At 39.0% G+C, this 27,052-nt stretch overlaps 1 protein-coding gene across 4 annotated transcripts in view; it reads left to right on the top strand.

Moving 5' to 3' along the window:
* The window catches only part of Srgap2 (SLIT-ROBO Rho GTPase activating protein 2), a 242,281-nt gene that overhangs the window by 103,354 nt on the left and 111,875 nt on the right, over positions 1–27,052 (top strand). For all 4 annotated transcript variants that reach the window (XR_001781100.2, XR_001781103.2, NM_001081011.2 and 1 more), the window contains exon 4: positions 12,216–12,378. Coding sequence is in view for 2 of the 4 variants with exons in the window: in NM_001081011.2 (NP_001074480.2) it covers positions 12,216–12,378 (163 nt within the window). In the remaining 2 variants the exon portion in view is untranslated. The remainder of the gene's footprint in view (positions 1–12,215; positions 12,379–27,052) is intronic.

The raw sequence follows: 27,052 nt of genomic DNA, 5'->3' as shown, positions 1-27,052 counted from the left end.
GCCACATGCTCTATTTAAATGTCTCCACTCTGCATATTTGTAGTTGTTGTCTGAGCAGTGAAGAATCTGGTTCTATTATTCATAACATATTAGTTATTTACTCCTCGACTGAACAGAATGCAGTTTCAAAATTCTAACCTCTAACCTCTGAAATACACTGACCCAGTTACTAGTGGCTTAGCATATTCAAGGTTCTGTCTCCAGCCAAAACATGATGTTCCAAAAGTTGTTCCTTAGTACTTTCTCCTTTAAAGCTCAGACCTTAACTGTGGCCATATTATTTATTTGAAATACAGTTTTGTTTACATTTAATTTTTCTTCTCCAGGTTGAGAGTTTGATAAACATTCTCCCTTCCAAATCTTTCTCTTGATGAGAAATGAAAAAGCTTAAGGAAGTGTTGGCATGGTGGCACATGCCTTTAATCCCAGCACTTGGAGGCCGGGACAGGCAGATCTCTGATTTTGAGACAAACCTGATCTACAGAATGAGTTTCATGACAGCCAGAGCTACACAGAAAAACCCTGTTTCAAAAAACAGTACAAAACAAAACAAAACAAGAAACAAAAAGAAAAAGCAAGAAGAAAAGCAAAGAAGCTTAAGGAAAAGCAAGAGACATGATCATCCATCCATAGATGATATCAGGATGTTAGCATAAGTCAGTTATGGTGCCAGAAGGCAGTTGATGAGTGTCTATGGACTTGTCCTCCTATTTCTGAGCCAGCTGTGACTCTAGGACAAGCTACTCTGTGGATGTGAACTCTTTGGTCTTGTGTCTTTTAGGATGACCCTGCTAATATTCTCCCTCCCATTCTTGGCAGTCATGTCTTACACTTAGGGAACCAGAACCAGAATTCAGCTTTTAATCTCAGGCTTGTGCTGTGGTTGTGTAGACCACTTACCAGTGGCTCATGTCACATGCCTGATGTAGGACCTTTTGCAATCTTGATCTGGCCGAGGGCCCGTTTCCAGGGACTCCCTGCAACTCCCTGTTCTGATGTCCCTTACTTTTCTGTGTTAGCTTTCTTCACCGAGACATAGTGGCTTCTCTAACAACTCTTACACTGATTTTGACCTGGTTATCTTCCTCTCTGGGGATGACTTCCAGATTCTCCTTCCTATGTCTTCCTTAACCCTCATCCCTCTACCTCCCACACACTCCTTTTATTTCTTTTCCCTCCAGATAGCTGTAACCTGGTCAGTGCTGCTGTTTCCAGCTGTTCAGAATCTTCTGCAACCTAAGCTCAAAAACAGATGGACTCAAAGCTTCAGAGGCTGTGCTGTTTCTACATCCTGAAAACAAATTACTAAAAAGCATCAGAATATTGTAGAATAGCTTTGGGGGTTAGTCTTCTCAGTGGCACTTCCTCTTCCATTCCTCCATTTCCCTACCTCCTCCCTCATAATCTTCACCACTTTCTATTTTTCCTTTGTATGCCTTCCTTAGCAAAGGCTAGTTCCCAGAGCTTTCACTCTGTTTCTATTCTTCCCACATGTTAATGGGTTTAAACCATTATGTATGATACTATTGACAACCAAGCTGGAGATGCTGGCATTTTTCTAATTTTGCTGTTTTTGAATCATTTAGGGCTGTTTGTTTGTTTGTTTGGTTGGTTTGGTTTTTTTTTTTTTCCTTTTGGTCATATAGATGAGGCTCAGCTCTCAGTGATCAAGAAGTTGTCACTTAAGAACAAAAGTGCTCTCCTACTGATTTTATCCATAGGGATACAGAAGGGAGCCTCCCACTGCATGCCTGCCTGCCTTGCCAAGTGTGTGTAGAGACTTCCTATAGATAGCAAGTGTTTCACTTAAGAGTCAAGTAGCATTGTGCCCACATCATTATTTTCAAAATCTTTCTTCTTTGAAATTGCCAACTACTTTCTTCCCATGTTCTTTAAAAGGTTGTCTAACTCAGCATTTCTAGTCACTGTAAATATAAGAAGAAACCAACATAGTGGAGCTATTTATCATATGGATGCACAACAAAGACAGTGGTTGTCAGCTATAGAGCATCAGGAAGAAGATAGTGCAAAATGTGGTCAACTTGGGATGTCTGCTGTGACCAGAACACTAAATACCTGTAGGGATTGTCCTGAAAAGAGGTTCTTAGGGAATGGGCTTCCAGAAGCTCAGGGAATTCTGTGCTTACATGGAAGTTAGGAGATTTGTTCTTGATTTCTCTCTTTCCTCCTGATTCCTCTGTGTGTGTGGTGTACAACTGTAATCTATATACTGGAGAAACTGAGGCAGGGGAACGTGAATTCTAAGCTAGCTTGGGCTACATAGTGAGTCCCTGATTAAAATAAACAACTAACAAAACAAAGCAAACAAAAGAACAGAAATACAAGGCAGTATACATTTGTATTATTAACTGAGGACATCCCTGTCAAAAACAAAGATAAATTTTGCTATTTACAATATAAACTGTGATATTTTCTTTTTAAAAAATATTTATTATTGAGTTAATGTGTCTATGTGTTGGTACCTGAATATTGTACCCATGGAAGCCAAAAAGAGAGATTGGATGCCCTGGAGCTAGAGTTGTAGGTGGTTGTTAGCTGCCTGACAAGGGTACTGTGATCCAAACTTGGGTCTGCTCTCTACAAGAGCAGGACTCACTCTTAAACACTAGCCATCTTGACAGCCCCAGGACATTTTCTACTATGTTCTGTTATTCTGCTCTACTGTTTTCTGAGTTTTAGAGATTGGGAAGCAGAATGCTAGTTTTAAATCTATTATTATTTCAGCTACATTAGTGCCTTGTATCACATAGATTGAAAAATATTTCTCTAAGAACATTAGTTGTAAAGTGTTTTCACAGTGTGCAGAATTACCTGGAATGCTTATTTAAAAAGGAAGATTCCTGGGCATTACTCCAGCTCACAGTTTAAGCAAGCACTCCAGGTGATTCTGTTGCAAGGTGATTTGGGGTCACTTAGAGAAAAGGAATTTAGGAGCCTGGCTATCTAAAAATTCAGTTCACATACTAGCTTGGAAATGGTAGATAACAGGATTCAAATCCTGATTGAGAAGCTTCCATTTCAGAATGACCCTAATCATCTACAGTGCCTCCTGGATCTTACCTACTATGCTTTGATGGCTCTCTTTTTAAAATGTCTATTATGGTTCTTATACAGCAGAAAACATTTTAACTGAAGCCAAAGAATAGAATGAAGGAAATGAAAGGTCCTTTTACAGAGTGGCCGGGTATGGCACAACCCTTCGGTAGGTGCCCAGAGCCAGTCCCAAATTAGAATGGGTGGGATTCAAAACTGTTTTCTCTTCACTAGCCTTTCATGTGTAACCACATGCAGTGTGTCAACATGTTTCCTGGCGCCGCTAGTCACCAGCAGCTTTGCTCCCTCTGGGTTCATGGACCCTTGGTATTCCTGTTATGTGTTGTCTTAGAATAGCTTTGTGCTCTGGGCAGCTAAGCATTGTCCATTAACTCTTTCAGCACTAGGTCTTTGTAGACACTAAGTCAGGCTTTATAGTTGAAATATAGCAACCACCACAATGAAATAAGAAAATGGCTGCCAGTCAAGAGACCTGGCTCTTGTCTTGTTCCACCACTATTTGTGTGACCTCAAGATCCATGAGTATCATTTCCCTCCCATGGAAAATGATGGGTTTGGTTTAGACTCTTCACCATCTTGAAAGTCCCTTCTAATTCTGAAATTGCATGATTCTATTTTTTTGTACCCTCTGGCTTTTCTCTTTACACTTTAAACTTTTCCCCTTTCAAGTCTGGGCAAGGTTGGGTGCAAGAGATTTTCTAAACTTGGAATTTCCCTAGAACCGGATGATAAGTTCATAATAGCAAGACATATTCTTATTTAGTGCACTGACATAGTCTAAATGTATCAAACATATTCATTGTAGTACTTAAGAGAAGATCTGAGAAGTTTAAAATGTGTTTGTCTTTAGGAAAATTACAACTTTACTGAAGCCATTTTGTGAGAGTGTAGATTCATTAAGTGGGCTGTCAAGTAGTAATAACAGTTGTTAAAGTAGTAAGTATTGATGATACTGATTCATGGCTGGGGAACACTTCCTGTGAGTAAAGCTTTTTAATGGACATCACCTTGTTTGATTTAATCTTAACAGAAGCTGGATGAGCTAGCCATTGGGTCTGTTATTTTCATTTATACTTTTAAATAGGAAAAGAAAATATGAAGGCCACAGTACATTTGTCATTTACTAAGATTATCTGACTATCAAGTAGCAGAGCTGAATCTGGGTCTTAGGGTGATTTACACAGAATACTTTCTCACTGGGATAGAATCATTTATTCATCCAAATTCCATATGGAACTGAACTCAAAATTTGACCTACTAACCTGGAAACTGACTAGGGCATCCTTATACTACCCAGCCTTTTAAGTTTCACTAATAAAGTAGTAACCTGGCTAATGATATGCCTGAGTTTGGAGTGCACAAGCCAATGAAGATACAAATTCAGTCACTGGGCTGCTACTCAGAGAATAAACATGAGATAACAGCACATGGGAAGTAGTAATGACATATGAAGCTGCTCTGAGGACTGCATGACTTTGTTCTTCTTAACTTTGGTTTCAAACTGCTTTCCTCATTGTTACCATGAGCCATAGAGTAAGGACTCCCTATCCCACGAACATACATTAGGAAAGGGAGGCACTCGGCATGCTGCTTATCTCCTTCTGGCTGGCAATCAGTCACTTGCTGGCTGTAGATCAAATTTCTGCACTTGTGCTTGGTGCCTGCGAGATGCCTGTGCCTAAAGGGAGCATTTGATGCTTTGAAATAATGTGTGGATTTCAGAATGGTGCCATTCTATTTTGGCACACATAGGTATTTAGTTCCCTAGCCTGAATGACCAAGAGTGACCCAGACAATATGCCTCAGTCATCTTTCAGGGTTTTATTTATTTTAAAAAATATGCTAACACATCTGTGGTTTTCTCTATATAGTTGTCATTACTTACAGGGCTTCTGGTGACATCTTAATTAAGTAGAGAAGAAAAAAAACTGAAGATTTAATTGTAGAATTGTTCACAGTTCTTTCTATAGAACACAAGGATCCAACTAAAGATGTAATAGTGATGGTTATAAACTTTTCAGCTGAGAAGCCATATGAGTTTGTGCTGTTTGGTTATTGCTCATCTCTTTGCTGTGTATTTCTCTTGCTATATTTTAGTTTTGGTGATTATTTGTACTTTAGGCCTTTTGATGTGATCACTGCTCTTTTTTTGAGACATGGTATCATTGCATAGGTCTAGCTAGCCTGGAACTTGCAACAATCCTCCTGCCTCTCCCTCCCAAATTCTGGGATTATAGGGATAAACTATGTCTAGTATTGATCCCTGCATATTTCAGTATGCCTTGAGATGGGTCTGTCTAGTGTTCAAATGACTTTCCAGGATAAACAAGGTGTGGGTTTCACCACCAGGAACAGTTTAGGAGAAGGAAGGAGAAAGAACAGAAAGAAAGAAAGAAAGAAAGAAAGAAAGAAAGAAAGAAAGAAAGAAAGAAAGAAAGAAAGAAAGGAGAAGGGAAAGAAAGAAAGAGAAAGAGAGAGAGAGAGAAAGGAGAGAGGCAGGGAGGTAGAGAAGGAAGGAAGGAAGAAAGAAAGAAAAAGGTAAATTTCTAAAGCTCTCAGCTCTTGGGCATGTCCCTATCTGAAGGTTACAGCTGAGCTCCATGGGACTGCTCCACTGCTATAAACCCCATTCACAATAGCTCTTGCCCTAAACCTGATTAGAGGGGACAGTTAGACTGTTTTGAGTAAGGCACATACACAGCTTCTTGAATCCTTTCTAATCGTCTGTCTAGGCAAGCATATGGTCCTAACTTGACATTTTGAGAGCTTATTTCTTCAGTCATAGTGTATATTGGTTTTGCCTTGGGTACCTCTCTGTTCCTGTCTCTAAGCTCTCCTACTCTGATCTCATTGTTGGCAGAGCTGAAGCCACAGCTGTGATAAATCCAGAGAAGTGTGCCCACCTCCTGTCTGCTTGCCTGTCTTTGAAAGGTACCTCCAGGCTGCCACTGTACTACTGTGTCACACAACCCGCAGCCACCATTCCAGGCAAAATCTTTTTAAGTCAGTTTCTGCCTTGGCGATTTAATTTTTAAATTCTCCCCTCCTTTTAACACCTTCTCTAGCAAATCCAATCCATCCTCTGGCTTATCTGGGTCAGCAAGGGTCTGATTTTATGCACAGCACTGTCAGACCACAAATCCGCTGCAGCTTTTCCTCTATGAGCTCGTCTGTTTCTGTCAGCATCAGCAAAATGCATAATAAAGAAAATAAGCCAGAAAGGCTAATAACACTCATCTGAATAAAATAATCTCTTTGGCTGCTTCAGTTCATTTCATTTTAATCAAGGTGCCAAGAGGGAATTTGGGTTTGCATTTTTTTTATTTATTTTATTTCTTTGAATTCAGCTTCTCTCTCGTCATTCGTTTGCTGTCAAACCATCACCAAATGAGCTCTTTTATCACACACATACCTGCTCTTTTTCTCATTGGAGCCTTAATAACATATATTGAATGATGAATTTAAATCATTCAGAGTTTTGTCTATCATCACAGAACTGTTATCTCAAAGTGAGAAATTGTGTTCTTAGATGCAGTGACAATTGCCAGCTTTTTAGAAATTGGCAGGTCTGATAGGGATTCTTCTCTGGAGTGGAGGCTTTGGAAGTTGCTGGTGTTACTGGGATTCTGGGCTCCCTTTGAATTCTTTCTTGTCAGCCTCGGCACACAGTTCCCACTGAGGAACACAGGACTATTGTTCTACCTTGTCTCTTTGGGAAGAGATAGTGGAATACTGAAGTCAGCTCTCCTTTCTTATTTCTCTCATGTCTTCCTAGAGACATGCAGCTGCTTGGTTAATTGCCTGTCGCTATCTTATCCAACTGTGATTTGCTAAGGGTTGTGCACTTTTAGTAGGCTGCACTCTTGGCTGTGACCCGGTGCCTGTTGAGGAACATGTTGGAACTGGATGAAAGCTAAGTCTTTGTTTGTTTGGAAATGAAAATACTAATATTTCTCCCATTTGCATAGTGTTTTGTGTTGCTAAAGTTCTCTTGCAGCCATCATTTCAGCTGATCTACAACAATAGCCCTGAGAAAGGGCAAATAATAGACTGTAAACCCAGAAGGAAACCTCAGTCTAGCAAGGCAGAAGCTCTAGCCGTCCAACACCAAGATGGAGCTCTGCAGGGCCATAGAAGTGGCTGTAGCTAATGAATTGCCATCCCATACTGGAGGAGCTTCTGGGTCTTAGCAGTGATCTATTGACTGGGTTTCAGAAGGTAGATGGGCACTGTCCATTTTGTAGATGAGCTGGTAGGAAACTGATGGGACAAGTGTTTTTGTATGTGAGCTTATTGAAACAACCAGAGGAAATATGGGGGGGGGGGATAGTATATAATGTACAGATTTTATGATTGTGGGGCTGCTTTTTATCTTGGCCATCTTAGAAATCTTAGTAATCTGTTCAGAAGTGTTTGAGCATCCATAGGTGTAACCTCTATTGAGGGAGAAAAACTGGGCTCTTGTCTTCAAGTTAATGTTCGCAATTCATTTGTGCAGGTTTATCTTGGCCAGTGCCTTTGTAGTGATAATCTCTTTTGTAGTTGTACACTGGTTTATGACTCTCTGGGTTTCCTTTCTTTTGACTAAAGTCATCTTTTCTGCAACACAGTGTGGTATTTTCTTGGTCTTCCTCCTGAATTTTTTAAAGTAAGGAAAACACTTCTGAATATTTTGTTTGCTTTTTAAGGATCAGTTTAAGGAGGCTCACAGCTGTGTTCCAGCATATTCCTAAGAGACAGAGACCCTTTAAATGTCCAGGAATTATACAGCCTGAGACTTGGAGTTGGGGGGGGGGGAGGAAAACAAAGACATTATACTAACAAATGTTAGATGGAAAAGATATATAGACAGATTTTGATCTCCTAACCAAAGGAAGTTCTCCCAGTTTCATTGGTTCCAAATCAAGTAAGTCTGCAAAGCTACTAGAGTAGGAAGCCGTCCTTAGAGCCTTGTGGCTCTCCTAGGAAAGCTCATTGGCTTGCTTATTTCTAATCTGAAGAGTAGTGCAGCTTTGTTCTCAGTGGCTGGGAAAATTGCCTGTATAGTATGCTTATATTTCCTTCTTCCACATTCTCTTCATCTTCCTTGCCCCACCATTGCCTTTATAGAAAGAAAGCATCTATTTGTAAGAGGATAGTGTCTAAGAAATAATATAGATTCAGAAGATCCAAATCCTGTGTGAAAAGCTATAGTAGTATTAAGAGGCTAGCAACTCCTGGAAGAAACAAAGTAACTGTTGTTGATATTGGCTTGTGTCTGCTGTTGTCTTCTGAGGCAGGGTCCTTCCTGTCCCTCTGTGTCCCTCTGGTCAGCCCAGGCTAACTTCAGTTTCTTGATCCTTATACCTCTACTTTCTGAGGGTTGGGATTATAGCCACCATGCCTGGGTCATAGACTATGCTTTTAAAATAAACAGTTGCTCTTTATATGTGGAATACATAAAGGTGAGAGAGAAGGTGAGAGAGACAGTAAGAGAGAGAGAGAGCGCGCAATACTTTTAAACTACAGAATTTTAGAGTTTATTAGAATCAGTCATTATGAAAAACGGGGCTTTGTTTATGAACTAAAATATTCATATCAGAATTATGAATAAAAGTTGTAGTTTTCTGTAGTTTCATCATCACCATTATTTCTGTGTTTGGTTTGGATTTTTCACGATTAATAAAGTCCTGCAGGACAGAGATAGCTCAGCAATAGAGTCCTTGCATGACCCTGGCTCAGTCCACAGAAGCTTTTGCCACCCCTCCAATATTTTTTTTAATTCATACCTGAGTAATGGTACTCTTGGTATACTTTCAAATTGATTTGGGTGTTTGCAAAAGAATAATATTTTTGTTTTAAAATTAAGCCATTAATATTACCTAGAGACTGTTCCCATTACAAATATTAATTATGTGAATCCTAATATTTATAATAAGCATTGTAGCAATTGGATAATGAAATGGCAAGATTCATGTGTCGATTCCCTAGCTACTCATGATTTACCATGAACCCAGCCTAGACCACCAACTTATCTGTCTACTCTCATAAGAAGCACATAGAAACCAATTATAAAATTGAGTCTCATAAGACCTTCCCCTTTAACAACTATGTGTAATAGCCTGGTATATTCTATACTTACAGAAGACATGGATATTCTGCCAAGAGAAATGGCCTGAAAAAAATATATATTAGAGTTTAATGCTGTATCTTTTAAAAAATTATCATTGTATATGCATGTCACAGCACACATTGGAACAACTTTCGGGGGTCAATTCTTTCCTTACACTGTGGGATCCAGGGATTGAACTCAGGTCATTAGGTTTACATGGCAAGTGCTTTTACACTGAGCCATCTTGCCAGACCTCTTTAGTACTTTTTAGGGGGTGGAAAAGATGACTCAGCACTGGCTGCTCTTCCAGAGGACCCAGGTTCAATTCCCAACATCCACATGACAGCTCACAACTGTCTTAACTCCAGTTTCAGGGGCTCTGACACCCTCACATAGATATACATGCAGTCAAAATATCAATGCACATAAAATAAAAATAAATAAATTATTAAGTAGTAGTTTCAAAAATTGTGTTATGTTTTTTTCAGAATACTGTTAACCAGAACTGATTTGGGAATCACTTTGAAAGTTTCCTTGAATTAAGAAGATAGGATATCATTGAATACACATACTCAAATCTGTTACCATTGTGAATCTAGGATTGTTTTCTATTTACACCCCCATCCCATTCTAAACATTTTAAAGAGAATAGATTAGTTATATGTGTCTTTACCCCCTTAACTAGGTTGACTTTAAATTTCCACAGAAGTCTTTTTATTTCCCTAGAAAGTTAATGGTCATTATGGTTAGTGGTTAGTACTTAACATTGGTAATTTTGTCTGAAGAAGTATGATGGGAGGGGGCGGGGCCAGGCTTAAAATAGTTTCAATTTGGACTCAAAGGGTTGCCGATTTGAAGCAGCTTCTTAGATTTGGTTAGTAAGTGTTTGGTTTGCTGGTCAGGGGTGTCCTCAAGCCCAGTGAGCTGTAGTGGCATTACTTGCTAATAGCTGTTATTGCAGAATTTAAAAACCTCTGAGTTGAGTTCCGAGCTTACAGGTTGCTTGGCAGCCTCCAGCTCTGAATGGAGATAATGTGCTTCTAAACTCACTAGTTTTGTGCCAGGAGTCTGAGTGAGGGAAGGAAAAGAAAAGGGGTGAGTTCACAGGTTTGACTCCTTTCCATGGCCACGCATACCCTTTGAAGTTGCAGGCTTGTCCAGTGCCACTGTTGCCACTTTGCAGTCTTCACTTAGACAGAAGCTCTCACGTTTCTTTTTGCTTTGCCTCTCCTCAGCTTTCAGATCACCTCTTGACAAGTTGTGAGCTATAAATTAAACAGCAATGTAAAGTACATTGAAAAGCAAGTCAAGCACATAGCATCCCTTTAGTGGCACCATAATGGATGCTGTTTTTTCTCTCCTTAAAGAAACCCAACTTCAGTACATATAGCTATCTGTAAACTGAGCAGGTAACTGATATGCTTTGGGGACCACATTGTTTTTATTTGAAATGAACATATAGGTTTAGAATTTATGGTCCCACCGAAGCATGAATATTAGGAATGCATATATTCAAATAAGATTGTTTTCTTAATAATACAGGACATGAGATAATGGCTCAGTCAGTGATATCAAAAACCCCTTTATATGTGTTCCACAGAACTAGAGAGTCTTCTGTGAATTTTTCATGGCAGATATCTTCAAAGTTGTCTTTATGGACTCCAACAGTAGGCAAACTTGTAGTATTCCAGTGATTTTTTTTTAATCTCTGGTAAATTATTTTTTAAATTTATTTTTAGTTACGTATATGCGCATGTATATGGGTTTGTGTACATGAGTACAAGTGCCCATGGATGTGAGAAGAGAGGTCAGTCCCCTAGAACTGGAATTACAAGTAGTTGTGAACTGTCTGATGTGCTGCAGGAACTGAACCCAGGTCCTCTACAAGAGCAGCAAGTCTTTTCATCACTGAGCTATCTCTCCAGCCCCTCCTGTAGATAAGTACTTTATCCTTGTCTCAAACTCTAATGATAAGCCAGGTGACCCAAACTCTAAAATGTAGACTATGGAGATACAGTCTGATGTATCCTAGTCAGACAATACAGAACTGTGGTCCCCTGACTTCCTCTTGCTCTTTACTTGTATGAGAGTTTCAGTTTTCTAATCATGAAAATGGTGGTAATTGAACTGGTGAGATGGCTCAGTGGTTAAGAGCACTGACTGCTCTTCCAGAGGTCCTGAGTTCAAATCCCAGCAACCACATGATGGCTCACAACCATCTGTAATGGGATTCGATGCCCTCTTCTGGTGTGTCTGAAGACAGCTACAATGTACTCATATACATAAAATAAAATAGTAATAATTAAAAAAAAAGACTCAGGAGCCAGAAAAGGCCAGGCAGTGGTGGTGCATGCCTTTAAACCCAGCACTTGGGAGGCAGAGGCAGGTGGATTTCTAAGTTCCATGCCAGAGTGAATTCCAGGACAGCCAGGGCTATACAGAGAAACCCTTTCAAACAAAACAAAAACAAAAAACAAAACAAGAGTTCAAAAATGTTCCTGTCTTCCTCTCCCATGTCTCTTTTCCCTCTTCTTGTTCTTTACCCCATTTAAGAGTTTTTCAAAAAATAAAAAAATATAGTGATGTAGGTGTGCTAGTTTCTTACTACATTGCTATGGTCAGACAATGACAAGAAGCAACAGACAGGAAATATTTACTTAACTCATGGTTATTGTAGGGCTCATCATGCCAGGGGATGCATGCAGGTGCTGCTTGGTTGTGGGAGCATGAGCTTGCTGTTGGCTCTCATCTCAGAGAGAGGGTATAAAGTATAATAGCCTGTAGACCTTAAGGCTCATTCCCACAGTGACCCACTTCCTCCTGCTAAACCCAACCTCCCAAAATAGTAGCTGGGGTACAAAAAGTGCAGAAATCTAGGTGTCTGGGGCTGGAGGCATGTTGCATTTAAACCCTAGCAGTAGGTTTTAGGGAAGATACCCTTGTTTCTGCTCCCACTTTGATTACTGTGATTTTTGTGACATGGACTATAATCGTAGCTGCTAGCTCTGCCTGCTTGCTAACACTTTTTTTTTCTTTGATTTCTCTGTAGGAAGGACCAGAATGTTCTTTCTCCAGTCAACTGCTGGAACCTCCTCTTAAACCAAGTGAAGCGGGAGAGCAGGGATCATACCACCCTGAGTGACATCTACCTGAATAATATAATTCCTCGATTTGTTCAAGTCAGCGAGGACTCAGGAAGACTCTTTAAAAAGGTATATGGAAAAAAAAAAAAGGTATATGGATAGCTAGCTGTTCCTAATCACAAAGGCTCTTGGCTGGAACAATGACATGACTTTGTAAATAAAAGAAAGGATATTTTCTTGACTCACATAACAGGTTTTCCACTGACCATTCTATCCTACATAGTCTTTAAAAAAACAATATTTGAAGTGGCAAACGTTTTAACCTTCCTAAGCTGAATTGATATTCCCGGGAAGACACAGCCGTGTTTCCATGGACCAGCAGCATTATCTATCAGCTTTATATATTGATGCTGTTCTGGTGGCTTCCTGTGTGCTTTGAAACCTCTTGGGCCTCTGGGCTCTTTAGTGTTGTATCATGTTTCCTCATCTAATTCACTTAGTAATTCCTCTATGTTTGTATTTTGAACTTAGCTTTCTTTCCAAGTTCTATCTTAGCCAACTTGGACTAGGGAATTGGGTTACTCTTAGCATGGACTCCTCACTGCTTTCTGAAGTTTGTTTGTTATCTCCATTTGTCACATGTAGAATGAACAATTAGACTAAAGAATACCTGAAAATAGTTACCATAATTTTAAGACATTTGTCAAATATCCTTTTTCCTCTTAGTGCTGGAACTAGCCTCTTGGGAAGCCAGGAACCCTCTTTACTTGAGTTCTCTGTGGAGTTGTTCTTTCATGAGGATTGGTTATATAAGTGGTAGCAGAGACCCTGACTACTGTGCACAGTAGCTGTCTTAGTCAGTGTTCTGTTGCTGTGAGGAGACTCCATGACCACAGCAACTTTCAAAAGATAACACATTTAATTGGGGCTAGCTTATAGTTTCAGAGGTTTAGTTCATTCTCATCATGGTGGCACACAGGCAGATAAGATGCTGGAGAAATAGTTGAAAATTCTAGATCTTATTCCATAGACAGCAGGAAGAGAGAGACAGAGACTGGCTGGCTTGGGTTTTTAAAACCCCAAATCCTACCCCCAGTGACATATTTCCTCCAACAAGGTCACTCCTAGTTCTACAAAAAACACACTTCCTAATCCCTCTCAAGTACTGCCACTCGCTAATGACCAAGCATTCAAATTTGTGAGTTTCTGGAGGCCAGTCTTATTCAAATTACTATATATACCATGTCTGACTTTCAATCTTTGACATTCCCCAGAGAATTTTTAGAAAGTGAATGTCACAGAAATTCACAGAAAGTGAATGTGTGTATGTAAATATATGTATAAATGTATGAAAATATATATATTCATTGACTTATAACATATCTAGAATTAAAGTTAGAGATTGAGTAAAGAATCTAATAATCAGAATTATCATTGCTATATCTATAGCCCTTAATCAATTACCTAGTTCTTAACATTGAAAAATGTTTCAGATTTGATTAGACTTAAAATTAGTTCAGAATTTCTTCCATTTTTACTGGCTGGCCTGAACAAATGGCTGAGTATTATACTGTGTACTTAACTGCATCTATGAAGGAACATTCTCTGTGTTTAGAGGCAGGGTATTGAGGGTACAACATCTGAAAAACAGGAAAGGGTAACTGCCCTTAATGCTCACTATAGTCTGGTTGTGACCCGGCTGTGCGGTGACTGGAGCTTCCTTTGTTTTGTTTGGGTTGGGGCCACTTTCTATCATCTTCATGGTTTCCAGCATCTGCTCTGGCTTACTTATTGTTAATCTGAATTTCTGTGTATCACAGAGTAATGCATGTCCAGTAATATCAAATAGTAATACATGTTTCTATGATTGAAATAACTTATTTCAGACTCTGATCTCTTTTGCTTTTTGTGATCTTAACACCTGCTTATCTTAGCCCTGCAAAAGTTAGACTGGTAGTTTCCTCCTTCATTTTCTCTATCCATGTGAGAACAATACTTCCATGAGAGGTTTTTACCTAACTCAATTTCAGACAGTCTCTCAGCTTCCTTTTTTCTAGCTTTAGAGTATATTAGTTCCTTTTCTGCCGCTGTGATAAAGTAATACAACCAAGGGCACCTTACAGAGAAGGGCTATTTGGATATATGGTTCTAGAACAGTAAGAGCCCATCATGGTGAAGCATAGCATTTAACATCAGGCATGATGGCAGCAGCAGGAAGCTGAAAGCTCACATCCCAATGCAAGTGTGAAGCACAGAGAGTGAACTGGACCTGGAGTGAAGCTTTACCCTCAAAGCCTACCCCTTCTGACTACTTCCTCCCACAAGGCCACAGCACCTGAACATCCCAAATAGTAACACCAGCTGGGAATCAAGTGCTCAAATGTCCAAGACTATGAAGAACATTTCTCATTACATCACCACAGAGAGGCATAAGCTGAGAGATTTGTAGCCTCCACATCCCAGAGAAGTCTGTGGTAGCAATAGCCAGATACCAAAGCCACTTATTCTGGCTTTTCCAGTACTCATCTTCATTTCACCAGAGACCTGGGGCATGTTACCTTTAGAAGGGAAAAACCTTCCACCAATGGCATTGCTAGCCAGGGCCTCTGGGTTGACCTCTATAAAGCTGTGTTTCTAGACTGATGATAGAAGGAAGAATTTACTATTGTTTATGATACTTTGTAGAAGAAAAGCAAACATATGGTAAGTTTGTAGTTAGATGCATTTTCACAAATGGAATACACCTATGTAACCAGTTCCCTGGTCAGGAATCCAAACATTTCATTACTCCAAAAGCTCCATCTTCCTTTTCCAAATTCTGAAGCCCTAAGGACAGCCACATCTGTGATTGCTAACAGCAAACTTTGGTTGTGCTTGGATTCATACTTTGTTTGAGTAGAATCATACAGTAGTATGGACTTTTGGGTATGATTTCTCTCATTGTCTTTAAGTATATTATAATTGTGTAAGTGCAGATCATAAGACTGTTTCTCGATTGTTGTTACTTGGTTTCAATATATTATTAGAGATATAAATAGGATTGTTACATTCAACTATTTAGTGATTCTCTAAACCCCAGTTTTCCATTGTCTTGTATAGAGTATATTACACCTGAAGAATTAGAATCCCACTGATAAAGATATAGTAATTAGATAAGAGACCAAAGGAATGGCTATGAGCATCTTTTCTATAATATGAAGCTTTGATCTCCATGGTACCTTTTGTCCTATGCTAGAGGTTTCTTCTGAATGTTGGGTAACTTCAGTTGCATTTTGAAAGGTAAATTTTAGTTCCAGAAAATAGCAAAGATAAGTGGGGTCTAGGGCTAGCTGATTTGCACAATAGAAAGCCAAGTTTGGCAAGGAATGATGCATCATTTCAAAGGCCATTACGATGACCAGTAACCAAGAGATAGCAAACTGGAATCTTAGCACAGATAGCATCTTTTGTTTTACCAGTAAATTTGGATCTAGTAACAAAGAAAAAGTTGATTTCTTCAAAGATGTGGGCTTCAGAAAAGGTACCCTTACTCCTGGTTTTACTGTGGATGCCTGTGTTTAATATAAGTCTATGAAAGTTAATGGCAAAGGTTATGATAAGAAAAGTCAGGCTTTTTAATCCATATGTGCCGAATATTGTGCTAATCATTTTCCCACATACATACCATCACCTTTGATTCTTACCATGTACCTGTGGTTACTATTATTATCTCTTTTATAAAACAGAAAACTAAAGCTCAAAGATACTAAGCAAGCCAAGCACTGAGGCTGGATTCAATCCTGCATCTGGCTCTAGAAGCTGGTGGTCCCTTCACAAGCTCTCTCAGGAGGCTGTAGGGCAATGTGCAAGGAAGAGGCCTTACTCTCTGCCATTGACTCTAGAAAGCCACCTAGAGTTGGACACGAACCTCCTGAAAACATTAACTCTATTGTTTCTCTATTGTGATGTGGGCAAGCAGCTCAGGGTTGTAATAGAAGGGGAAACTTGTTTTTTCTCTCCGGGTATAGAATTGTTAGCAAGAGGAAACAAGATTCGTTAGATGTGAGGTATGGCCAAAAATCTGGCTCATAGCTAATTCAACTAGTTTGGGGTTGTCAATTTGGCTACACAATTGGCCCCTCTATGCTACCAAACCCTCCTAAGGGATACTCCCTGCTGGCCCTTTGGTTTGTGGTTATACCTACTGAGACATATTATATATTTTTGCATGAAGCTGTGTTGGAGATTCCTTTAAGCTAAATATAACATCTGGAAAGTAGCCTCCTGTCTACTGCTAAAAAACAGAACCACTTTGTCCAGGATTCTAGGGAAACTTGAGTCCATTCAGTGTTCCTGACCGCTCCTTCATTTAATGAAAGCCCAATCTGTCTGACCCCTGTTAGAAGCAGTTTGGATAAATATTACTACTACCACCTTCGTTTATTTAATGTGGTGGCTTCAAAAATGGTGACTCTCACCCCACATGAAAGAGGCATAATTTTTCCCATTTTATCAGTTAAACCATAATACATTTGAAAGAGGAATTTTTTCCATTTTATCAGTTAAATCATAAGAAGAAAATGTTGCAATAGTATAACACAATAGCTGAGACTGAATAATACATTTGGAAGAGGAATAATTTCCCCATTTTATCAGCTAAACCATAGTACATTTCGGTCTGCTGTTTCCCACATAGGAGAGGACATTCCTCTAGGCTTCCTCCTTTCACCATGCAGATGTCACTTTAAACACCTCTGCCTCAATCTTGTATTCTAGCCCTTGGCAGATGCTCTCACTTAAGCTTGGGAGCTGGTGGGTTCAGGCAGTCCTACGGCTCTTGATTGTATCCTTGCAGTTCCAGTTAACTGTACTTCTAATTTAGTTTCAGTGCTCTATTTCTCCTCTGGCAGCAACTCAGTTTAAATTAAGAAAGCTAGGTCACATTCCCCACAGACTAGTAGTTCTCAACTTTGCCTGTGCATAAAAGTTATTTGGGGAATTTTAAGAAAAATCTTTGTGACCTTGAATTGACAAAGATGCCTCAGAATATTAAAAAGTGTGCACTATAAGAGAAAAAAATAAGTCAAACTTCATCAAGTCATGAACTTTTTGAAAAGATATTTTAAAGAAAATGAAAAGCCACAGACTAGAAGAAAATGTTGCAATGGTATAACACAATAGCTGAGACTGAATAATTTTTTCAGAATAGAGGCTTATTTCTTGATAGTTGTGGAGGCAGAGTTCATATGGGGCTTGCCTTTGGCAAGGGCCTCCTTCTTATGGGAGAAAGCATGGCATGAGTGATGGAGGAGAGAGGGGAGAAGGGGATTTATTGTCATCCTTTTATCAGAAACTCACTCCTGAAATAACTAACCCACTCCATAACACATTGATCCACTAACCTAATCAGCTCTCATCATTGCTACATTGAGGATTAAGCACGTGAACTTTGAGGGGCACATCAAATCATAGCAGCATATATCTGAAAAAGACTTGTGTCAGAATGGAGAATTTAAAAACTTACAGCTCAATAATTAAGACACACTACCTAATGTTTTTAAATGGGCAAAACATCCTAGTAAACAGTTTTCTAAAGATACCTAAGTGACCAATCAGTATATGAAAAGATGTTCTGTCGCCCATCACCAGGGATATGCTCATTAGAGTGATTAGGACATATGCTATCAAGTTCCTAAAGTGCTTAAAATGAAAACAATCTACAATACCAAATGTTGTCGGTGATGTGTAGACAACTCATGTTGCTTGTAAGAGTGTGAAATGATAATAATCTTGGAAAATAGTTTGACAGCTCCTCAAATATTATATACTTACCATCTTGATGCAGCAGTTCCAGATATTTCTAATCATTTATCAAAGAGAAGTAAAAGCATATGTGAAGGGACTCTGGCATGGCTCTGGCAGTCCTTTCCCTTCTCCCTGATTCCTGCCCTTCCTAAAACTATTAGATTAATATTGCTAAGGCTAGCCACCAAGTTCTATCTATTTCACCACTTCTTCCTCGCTAGGCTTACTACTAAAGTCCAGCTATCAACGTATTGAATGAAGTCCAGCATCAAAAGCCCCTTTGGCTCACCCAACTAACATGCCCAATTAAAATTAAATACCTCAGCCTAACTAGCACAGGGATTTCCCCTTGTACCTTTATAAACTGCCATTTCCAATGTACCACATCTGTCTCCTCTCTATCCAGAGGCAGTCCTTTATTCCCCCCAGGGATAAGTACCCCCTTCCCTTGTTCTCCCCCCTGCACCCCGCACACACTTCCCACATCCTCTATCTCCCGTTTGTTTCTTATTCCCTGTCCTCTGATTCTCTGGGGCATTTAAATCTCCTTTGTTCTGAGAACTTGGTCTTGGTTCCAACTGATACTTTCCCTCTCAATATGTTTGCATCAGTCCTGCACCCTAGTAGTCATAGCATCTCCTGATATGGTTAAGTTAAGGATCTTATGATGAGGATGTATGCTTGAGTGTCCAGGTGGATGCTAAGTGCAGTCAGGAGTGTCCTGATGAGAAGGAGACTAACAGACTTCTCTCCAGAAGAAGGCGATGTGACAGTCACAAAGAGAAAATGCTACGCCACTGGTTTAGAATATGGTTAAAGGTCATGAGGTAGGGCTAGATGCTAGAAAATTCACAGATTCTTCCTGAGAGCCATAATGTAACCCTGCTGGTACAGAAATCTATTCACAACTATGACTGGACAGATGTTCATTGACACCAAGTATCTTGGCTTAGTTTTTGATTGCTGTGATAAATTAAACACCATGACCAAAATGTGGTGGAATGGAAAGGGTTTATTTCATTTTATAGTTTATAGTCCCATCAACCAGGGAAGTCAGAGCAGGAACTCGGAGGCAGGGACATACAGATGCATAATACAGAGGCCATGAAGGAGTGTTCTTACTTACTGGCTTTTGTTCCTTGTAGCTTACTCAGCATGGTTTCATATACAATCCAGGACCACCTGCCTTGAGGTGGCACCACCTACAGTGAGCTGCACCATTCCATATTAAAAAACGAATTAAGAAAATATCCCACAGGCTTGTCTATAGGCCACTCTGGTTGGAGGCATTTTCTCTTGAGGTTCCCCCTTCTCTGACTAGCTTTCGTTAAGTTGACATGAAAATTAACTAGTATAATAATGTACAAAGATATATTTCTTTGTATAATAATATACAAAAAAAATAGGGTTGGTAGTAAAAGAGGATAAAAGAGATTTAAAGTTAAAAAATGGTACATGTTATTCCTTGAGTGGTAACATGGAAGGTGATTATACTATGAGGCATGTTCTATAGTGTTATTATCATAAGTAATACTAGAAGAACTGACACATACTTGTATATGTGTTGATAAATGCCTCTAGCAGGTATATCTGGCCTTCTGAATCCACATTTTCAATTGCAGACTAAAAGTATTTGGGGCAAGTGAGCATGTGTATTGTCCATGAATAAGTTTTTTTTTCTTGTCATTTTCTTAAATCATGTAACAACTATTCACCCAGTGTTTGCATTGTGTCAGTAATATAAATCCTCTGGAAATGATTTACAGTATAAAGGAGGTATAAATGCAGGTAGTTTGTATACAAATTCTGTGCTACTTCATAAGAGACTTTAGCATCATCGGATTATGTTATCCCCAGGAGTTCTAGAAACCATTGCCTGAAGACACTAAGGTATGACTATGCTATTGACTGAATGGGAAAAGAGTGGTTCCTAAATGTTACCACCCTGTATTCTGCCTCTCTGAGAAAAGGATTTAACATGGAGATGTCTCTAGGAGAATAGATGAGTGATTTTTACACCTCCCCCCCCCCATGTTCACCACTCTCCATCACCTGCCTTCCACTGAACTCAGTATCTGTAGGTGACTGGATTTCTTCCCCATAATGATATGGCCACTGACAGCATTTTATGATGTTCCATAGACAGCTGTTTCAATTGTAATTTGTCCTCTTGGTAGAAAAGGAAAGAATTTGTTGTGATTACTTGAACTTTATTCTCTTGTTTCTGATGAAGAGATTGTCTTTGGAGAAACAAATAGGATGTGAAGCTGAGATGATCTGAGTAGGGACTGGAAGGCTACCGGATACTTCAAAGGTTTGCCTGCTGATAAAGCGGTCAAAGCCAGCACACAGGCACAGGAGAGACTGAAGCCAGTGCTGTTCCTGGCATTTTAGCTTTGGTTTCTGTGACACTGAGCAGCATCTGTGCTGTCCCTAGAGGTGTCTCCCTGGGTGGTCCAGTATTATTTTGGACTTAGGTAGCTGCAGGAGTTTGCTTAGGTTAGCTTGCATGTTGCCTTTTTCATTTCTTAGTTCCTTGCTATCTAGTCGTTCTTCCTGAAGGAGCCCACAGTTCTAGATATAAAATATTCCAAGGTATAGTGGTACATCAGTTTTTAGAAACTAAAAGAATAAGAGAATTTGAAGACACACAATAAGGGGGTATGAGTTGTAGATACAAGAAAAACAAGTGTCTAAGAACAACCTTGTAAGTTGCCCTAAATTAGAAAACCAAGCAACCATTAAATATATTAGTTAATACTGTAAACAGTGCTATGCTAAGTATTAGAAACTAGCTCAAGAACCCAATTTAGTAGGAAGATTTGCCACTAGGATCATTAAGGCATTTCGTCTCACTTAGAACTGCTCAAACTTCGTAAGATGGTGAGGGTTAGTACTAACTGCTTTTCATTCAGTGCCACTCAGTATAGTAAATGGATATTTGCTATAATCCTTTTGTCTTCTTATAGAAGTAGTAAGTACTTTAAAAGTTTGCATATTTTAAAGCATATAGGTCAGTGAATTTTTACAAACACCTCTTTTGTTCCTTTCTAGTCATTAACTCCTGAAGGGTTGGCTTCTGACAAAATAAAAGCATTTGCCTCTTCAACTTTTAAGTAAAGGAAATCTTCAACTGCTCTTTCAACAGTTTAAATTCTTTTTTTTTTTTTTTTTTTTTTTGTCTCCTGGTCACTATCATTTATACAATAGGTATAATAAAGGTGCTTATCTTTTCTAAAGTGTTAAACTTTGTTCTAAAAGGCAGTTAGATTAACTGATTGATTACTTTGAACTTGTGGGGACTTGGCTTTCTGTTTTCCTATGGTAGATATATTTTGCTTTTATTCTTAGTCCTTGGATAGTCTGTATATTTAATGCATGGCCTTTCTTGGATTTCTATAGGAAGCACAGATGTTAATCATGGCCTTTAAGATGGCAGCTTCAAATTCTGTTTCCTGTATCTCTCCTACCATGGGCAGTCCCTTAGATGGACAGCTAACCCAGTGTGAGCAGCTCCTGAGACTGGGTTTACAGGGTTAACTATTCTGCTTCCAATGGCACTTTGGCAGGTTCTACCTTGAAACTACTGTTAGTAATATGCTATGAACATTACATTGGATTTTTTTCTTCCTAATGTATATCTGGCAAGTTAAAATTATCATTGGTAAATTCTTGTAAGATCAGGAAAAAGTAACATTGAAATTTGAGCTCCTATGCCATTTCCACCATAACATACTGCAACCCTACGTTTCAGGTGTTGCACCTGATCACAAGCCCGGCTTTCAGGCAGTGAATTACAACCAGAGCCTGCTGCTTGCTCACTCCTCTCAGTCCTTTAATTTCTCTACTGCTTCCCCCCCCCTTCGTCCCTTCCTCTCTTCCTCCCTTCCTCCCTCCTTCCCTCCCTCCCTTCTTTCCTTTATTTATTTATTTTTCCTCTTTGTGTTCTTTTCCCTTTAGCCCTATGAATAATCTTTAAATCTTACATATATGTACACTTTAGGAAGTTAGGAAAAATTCCTAGTCTAATGCTGGTCTCTTTCAGTGACATTAATTTGTTGAAGAGTTTGCCTGTAAAACTTACTATTGTTTAGCTTTTGCCTATAGATTAGAAATTTGTTCTAAAAGCCTAAATGAAATTTTGTATTTATTATTATTGTTGTTATTGTTGTTAGTAGTAGTAGTAGCAGTATAGTAAGAAGGGGAGAGAGGGAGGAAGGGGAGGAGAGAGACAGAGGCAGAGACAGAGACAGAGACAGAGACAGAGACAGACAGAGACAGAGACAGAGAGTCTGAAGCCCAGGCTGATCTGGAACTTGAGATCTTCCTGCCTTGGCCTCACAGCTGTTTTGATTATAGGCTGTGCCATCATGCCTAGCATATTTAAAATGTGTAGTGTATGTTGTATCAATTATGTCATGTTGAATTACAATAGGAAATACTAGTTAACCCACTGGTATTGATAATAACTTGACATCCCATAAGACATTCACAATCTAAACCCTCAATTTTGCAATAGCCTTTTCTTACATGAAATAGAAGTTATATAAGTAGTTATAGAAATATAATACACACACACACACACATATATATATATATACATATACATATATATATAGCTATCATAAGAAGGTTAGGTGATAGTTTATCTATTTATCAAGTAGTTTAAATATCAACTGATAATTACTCATGTTGTCATTTACCATCTCTGTGCCTCTTATATTCTGAGAAAAGGAGCGGGTTATTAATATAGCTCACCAGGTGAGCAGACAGTGGTTTGTAAAAAAGTACGAATGGTATGCAAGCCAACTCAGCACCATTTTTTTTGATTATAAGGTTCACAACAGTAATAAAAATAATAATTACAACTAGTACTAAATGAATACTAGCCATGTCCAGGGACATTGCTACATATTTATTTGTGTGTAGTCCATTTAATCAACACAACAGGCCTTTGCGATGAGTAGTCCTTTTGTCATCTGTATTTATAGATGCTCATAGGCAGAGGGGTTAGGCAATTGCTTCAAGGTTGTACATCTGGCTGACAGGAGAATTGAGATTCGAGCCTAAACAGTCTGCATCCCCTGAGTCATCTCTTCACACCACTATGCTCTGCTGCTTTGTGTGCATGGGAGGTAGCACTCATGTGTGTAAGCTGCAGAACCAGTTCTTGTGCACGGAATAATGGCTTATGGATCCCACAGTCATACATTTGGATGCTATTATCAAGCCAGGCTTTCCACTGTGTTACATTTATTGCTCAGCTTGTCCAGAGAGAGGCAGCACTCTTGATTTTAGCTCCCTTCTTGCAGAACTAGCTTCTTTTGATTCTCCAATTTATCTTTGTTAGAAGTAATCTTTTGAAATTCTATAGGCATGTCTGAGTTGATTTTTATTTAAAATGATAACAGAATGCAAAATTTTCCATCTTCTGAAACAGAATCTTCATGTTTCTTTGGTAATGACATCTTTCTGATCCCCTATTTTTTCCCAGTCAAATCTTTTTTTTTTTTTAATGTCCTCTACCTCCCTTCTTTCCATCAGACAGGGTCTCAATGTATCATCCTAGGTTGGCCTTGGACTTGCTGTGTAGTCCAAGCTGACTTAAAGGCTCCTGTGCCTTTGCCTCTTAGATACCATGATTTCAGGTATGTGCCCCTGCTTTATTTTTTGGATTTTTTTCCCCTCTGTGCTCTAAAAATTATTTATACAACCAGCTTTCTCCAGCAGTTAACCAAATTTAAACATACAGCTATTGATTAATTTTAACTATCTGTACTGAGATTCCAGCTTTGACATATCACATCATAGGAAACTAGAAGAATTCTTCTTCATAGTTTCTGACCCCTTAGTTATCCAGGCAGTTACTGTTAAATCCCAGGGACAAGAATAGTGATGTTTTCTGGTATTTTGTTTTTGTTTTTAATTTCATTTTTAATAGACAAACCCCTGGACCTTAGTTGCATTTGATTTTATTTTGTGTTGTATAAGTAGTACATACAACTGGAGTCACATGTGTAATCTCAGTCCTTAGGAGGATGAGCACAGGAGGGTTGCTACAAGTTCGGGGGCAACTTAAGCTACAGAGTGAGTTAAGGCCAGGCTGAGTTGCATAGTAAGACACTCAGAGGAACAACAAATAAGAAGTCATAATTATTTTGGAATCATTATGAACAATTTAATATATCTTTTCAAAATTTTCTGTATATTTTGTAGAAAATGATGATTATATGATGTCCACGTTGTATAATTTTCAAATTTTTCATTTCTCTTTAATAAACATATTTTTCCATGTCATTGCATCTTTTTATAAAAACATCACTTTCTATAACTGTGCAGCATTCTTTCTGTCTTCCTTGGTGTCCTCATGTTCTTTTGGTTCTTAGGTCTCTGTTGACTCGATTCTCCATTTGGATAGTCCTATATATGTAGTCCTATATATATGCAGAAGCAATCTAAATTCTGTTTGACATCTTCAAGGAGTGACTTGTTTTTGAGGTGATTAGGTAGCCTACAGTTTCATTTAGTATTACTCTACTTCCATTTAATGTAAAATACGCAGAGTATAATTTTACTTTTTCTTCCTTCATTGTTTTCTTTGATCTTAGGTGAGAATGCTCTCACAGCTTTGCTTGAGCCTGGGCCCTGGATAGCTCAGTATAGTTGTTACATTGTTGGGTATCAGTTTCTCATTTCACATTGAACAAAATCACTCACACACTTACTTGTTCTTCCTCAGATGTCACTGGAATCAGTAAAAACCTGAGAAATTGCTGTACAGAACTTTCATGGCCAAATGGTATCTGAGTGTTTGTGTAGAAAGTATACGTTGTGTACCTTCCCCCAGCTGGAGTGGTCTTAACATCTCTAAGCTAATCTTTGAAATAGTATTATTATCACATATGTTAGGAAGGAAATAAAGTAGACAGACTAAGAGATCCAGTGTCTAGCTCTAATTTTTCTTCTCCAATGTCTAGATAAGCCAGTCCTTGCACCCCTGCAAGCATCACATCCTTCCCTGCCTTGCCTCTTCCCATGGCCTTGTTTTCCTTTTGATGTTCCTGTTGAAAATGGAGAGTAGAAGTGAGGGGGAGGAACGGGTTCTTTATTTGGTCATTCTCTGAGTCAGTGTAGTATGTCTGGGCTTTAGAGTTCTTAGGGCAAGGAAAAATTCATGGCCTACCTGACCCTTCTTTTGGAGACTCCTTAAAATAAATAAGTAAATTAAAAAAAAAACCACACACACACACACACACACACACACACACACTGCCTCATTTAAATGCAAAAGCACAATTAACCACCACTAGTTTGTTCTGTCCAATTCCAGAGTATTATGTGACTGTCTACAGTTGCTCAGTGTTCTGACTTGCATGATAAAATTGCAGTAGAGGTCAAGGTCTTCACTTCTCAGCTACCTAGATAGGCTTCTGATGACTACTAAAGACAGCAGCTTAATTAATGGTAGTTTATAATTTGTTATCTATAGGAATTGGAAAATAAACAGATTCTTGAAAGTTGAGTCAGGTAAGATCCATTGGAGGGAAAATAATTGAGCTTTTTAATTCTTTTAATTATCCACTTCCAGGATTCTCAAGTATCTGTCTCCTTATCTGATGGAAATATCTCTTGAATGTTGCCATATTATCTGATACCAATTTCCTATCATGATTTTTTTTCTGTGTTAGAAATACCATCCATTAGAATCATCTGACAGCACCAAAGCTATATCTTGGCAAGCAGTGGGGAATGTGTGGGAAGAGTTTAGAGTGTGAGTGTGAAGAGCTTTGAGTAGAGTTCAGGGAGTCTGAAGTATATATAGTCAAAGAGAATCATGGGCATATTAAGTAGAACAATGACTTCTTGAAGAAGGTATCTTAGTCACATTGGTGGTAGTGTTCCATTGGTTTAGATGAAAGAAAATGTTGAGAATCCTGCTGGAGTAATTCAGGGAGATAATGGAAAGGGAAACAGTGAGATCTACTAAGAGACAGAACAAGATAACAAGAGATTATAGATGTGCCTGAGAGAGCAAACAGGAGAGGAATTAAAATTCACTTCATTTAACAGATCCTTATAATTCATATCCTATGTTCCAAGTACTGAGCTTGCACAAGAAAGCAGCAAACAACAAAAAGTCCTTGTCTTTGTGGAGTTTGTATTCAATAGGAGAAACACCATCAGAAAGTTTATGGTCTGTGTGTGTGTGTGTGTGTGTGAGAGAGAGAGAGAGAGAGAGGGAGAGAGAGAGAGAGAGAGAGAGAGGGAGAGAGAGAGAGAGAGAGAGAGAGAGAGATAGACAGAGAGACAGAGAGACAGAGAGAGAAACAGAGAGACAGAGAGAGAAACAGAGAGACAGAGACAGGTAGAGACAGAGACAGAGTAAAATGAGTTAAATAGCCCATAGGTCCTGGAAATGTAGAGTGGCCATGGAAGCTGCCATTCAAACTGACTCTTGGAGAAAATGAAGAATTTTGCTGTTAAACTGTTTGAGGAAGATATTTCTAGTAGATAAAGATATTTCAAGTAGACTGAAGGAAAAGTAGAATCAAGGAGAAAAGATGAATAAAAGAGGTTTCTGGCCGGGCAGGGGTGGCGCATGCCATTCATCCCAGCACTTGGGAGGCAGAGGCAGCCTGGTCTACAGAGTTAGTTCCAAAACAGCCAGGGCTAAACAGAGAAACTCTACCTTAGAAAAAAAAAGAGGTTTTTGTAGATAAAGTCAAGTTAGAGAAAATAGATTAAGACAGCATGGTGGCTGTTAGCCTTGGCTTTGAGGATATATTTTGAAAATGGAGCCAATAGGATCTGCTGCTAAATCGAATGTGGCACATGAGAAAAAGAAGTTAAAGATGGCTCCCAGCATTTGGCTTGAGCAGTGGAAGTTAGACTTCCTGTTTGTTCATAGCCCACGTAGGAAAGTATGTGGGACAGTCTTTGTGGGACAGCCACTCCTTCTAATCCAGTCTTGTAATTAGTGAGGAATCTGAGAGCCAAGAATGACCTACCTTCCATCATT

This window comes from Mus musculus, chromosome 1, assembly GCF_000001635.26.
Source record: "Mus musculus strain C57BL/6J chromosome 1, GRCm38.p6 C57BL/6J".
NCBI lineage: Eukaryota > Metazoa > Chordata > Mammalia > Rodentia > Muridae > Mus > Mus musculus.
This window is presented reverse-complemented; position numbering and strand designations above follow the sequence as displayed.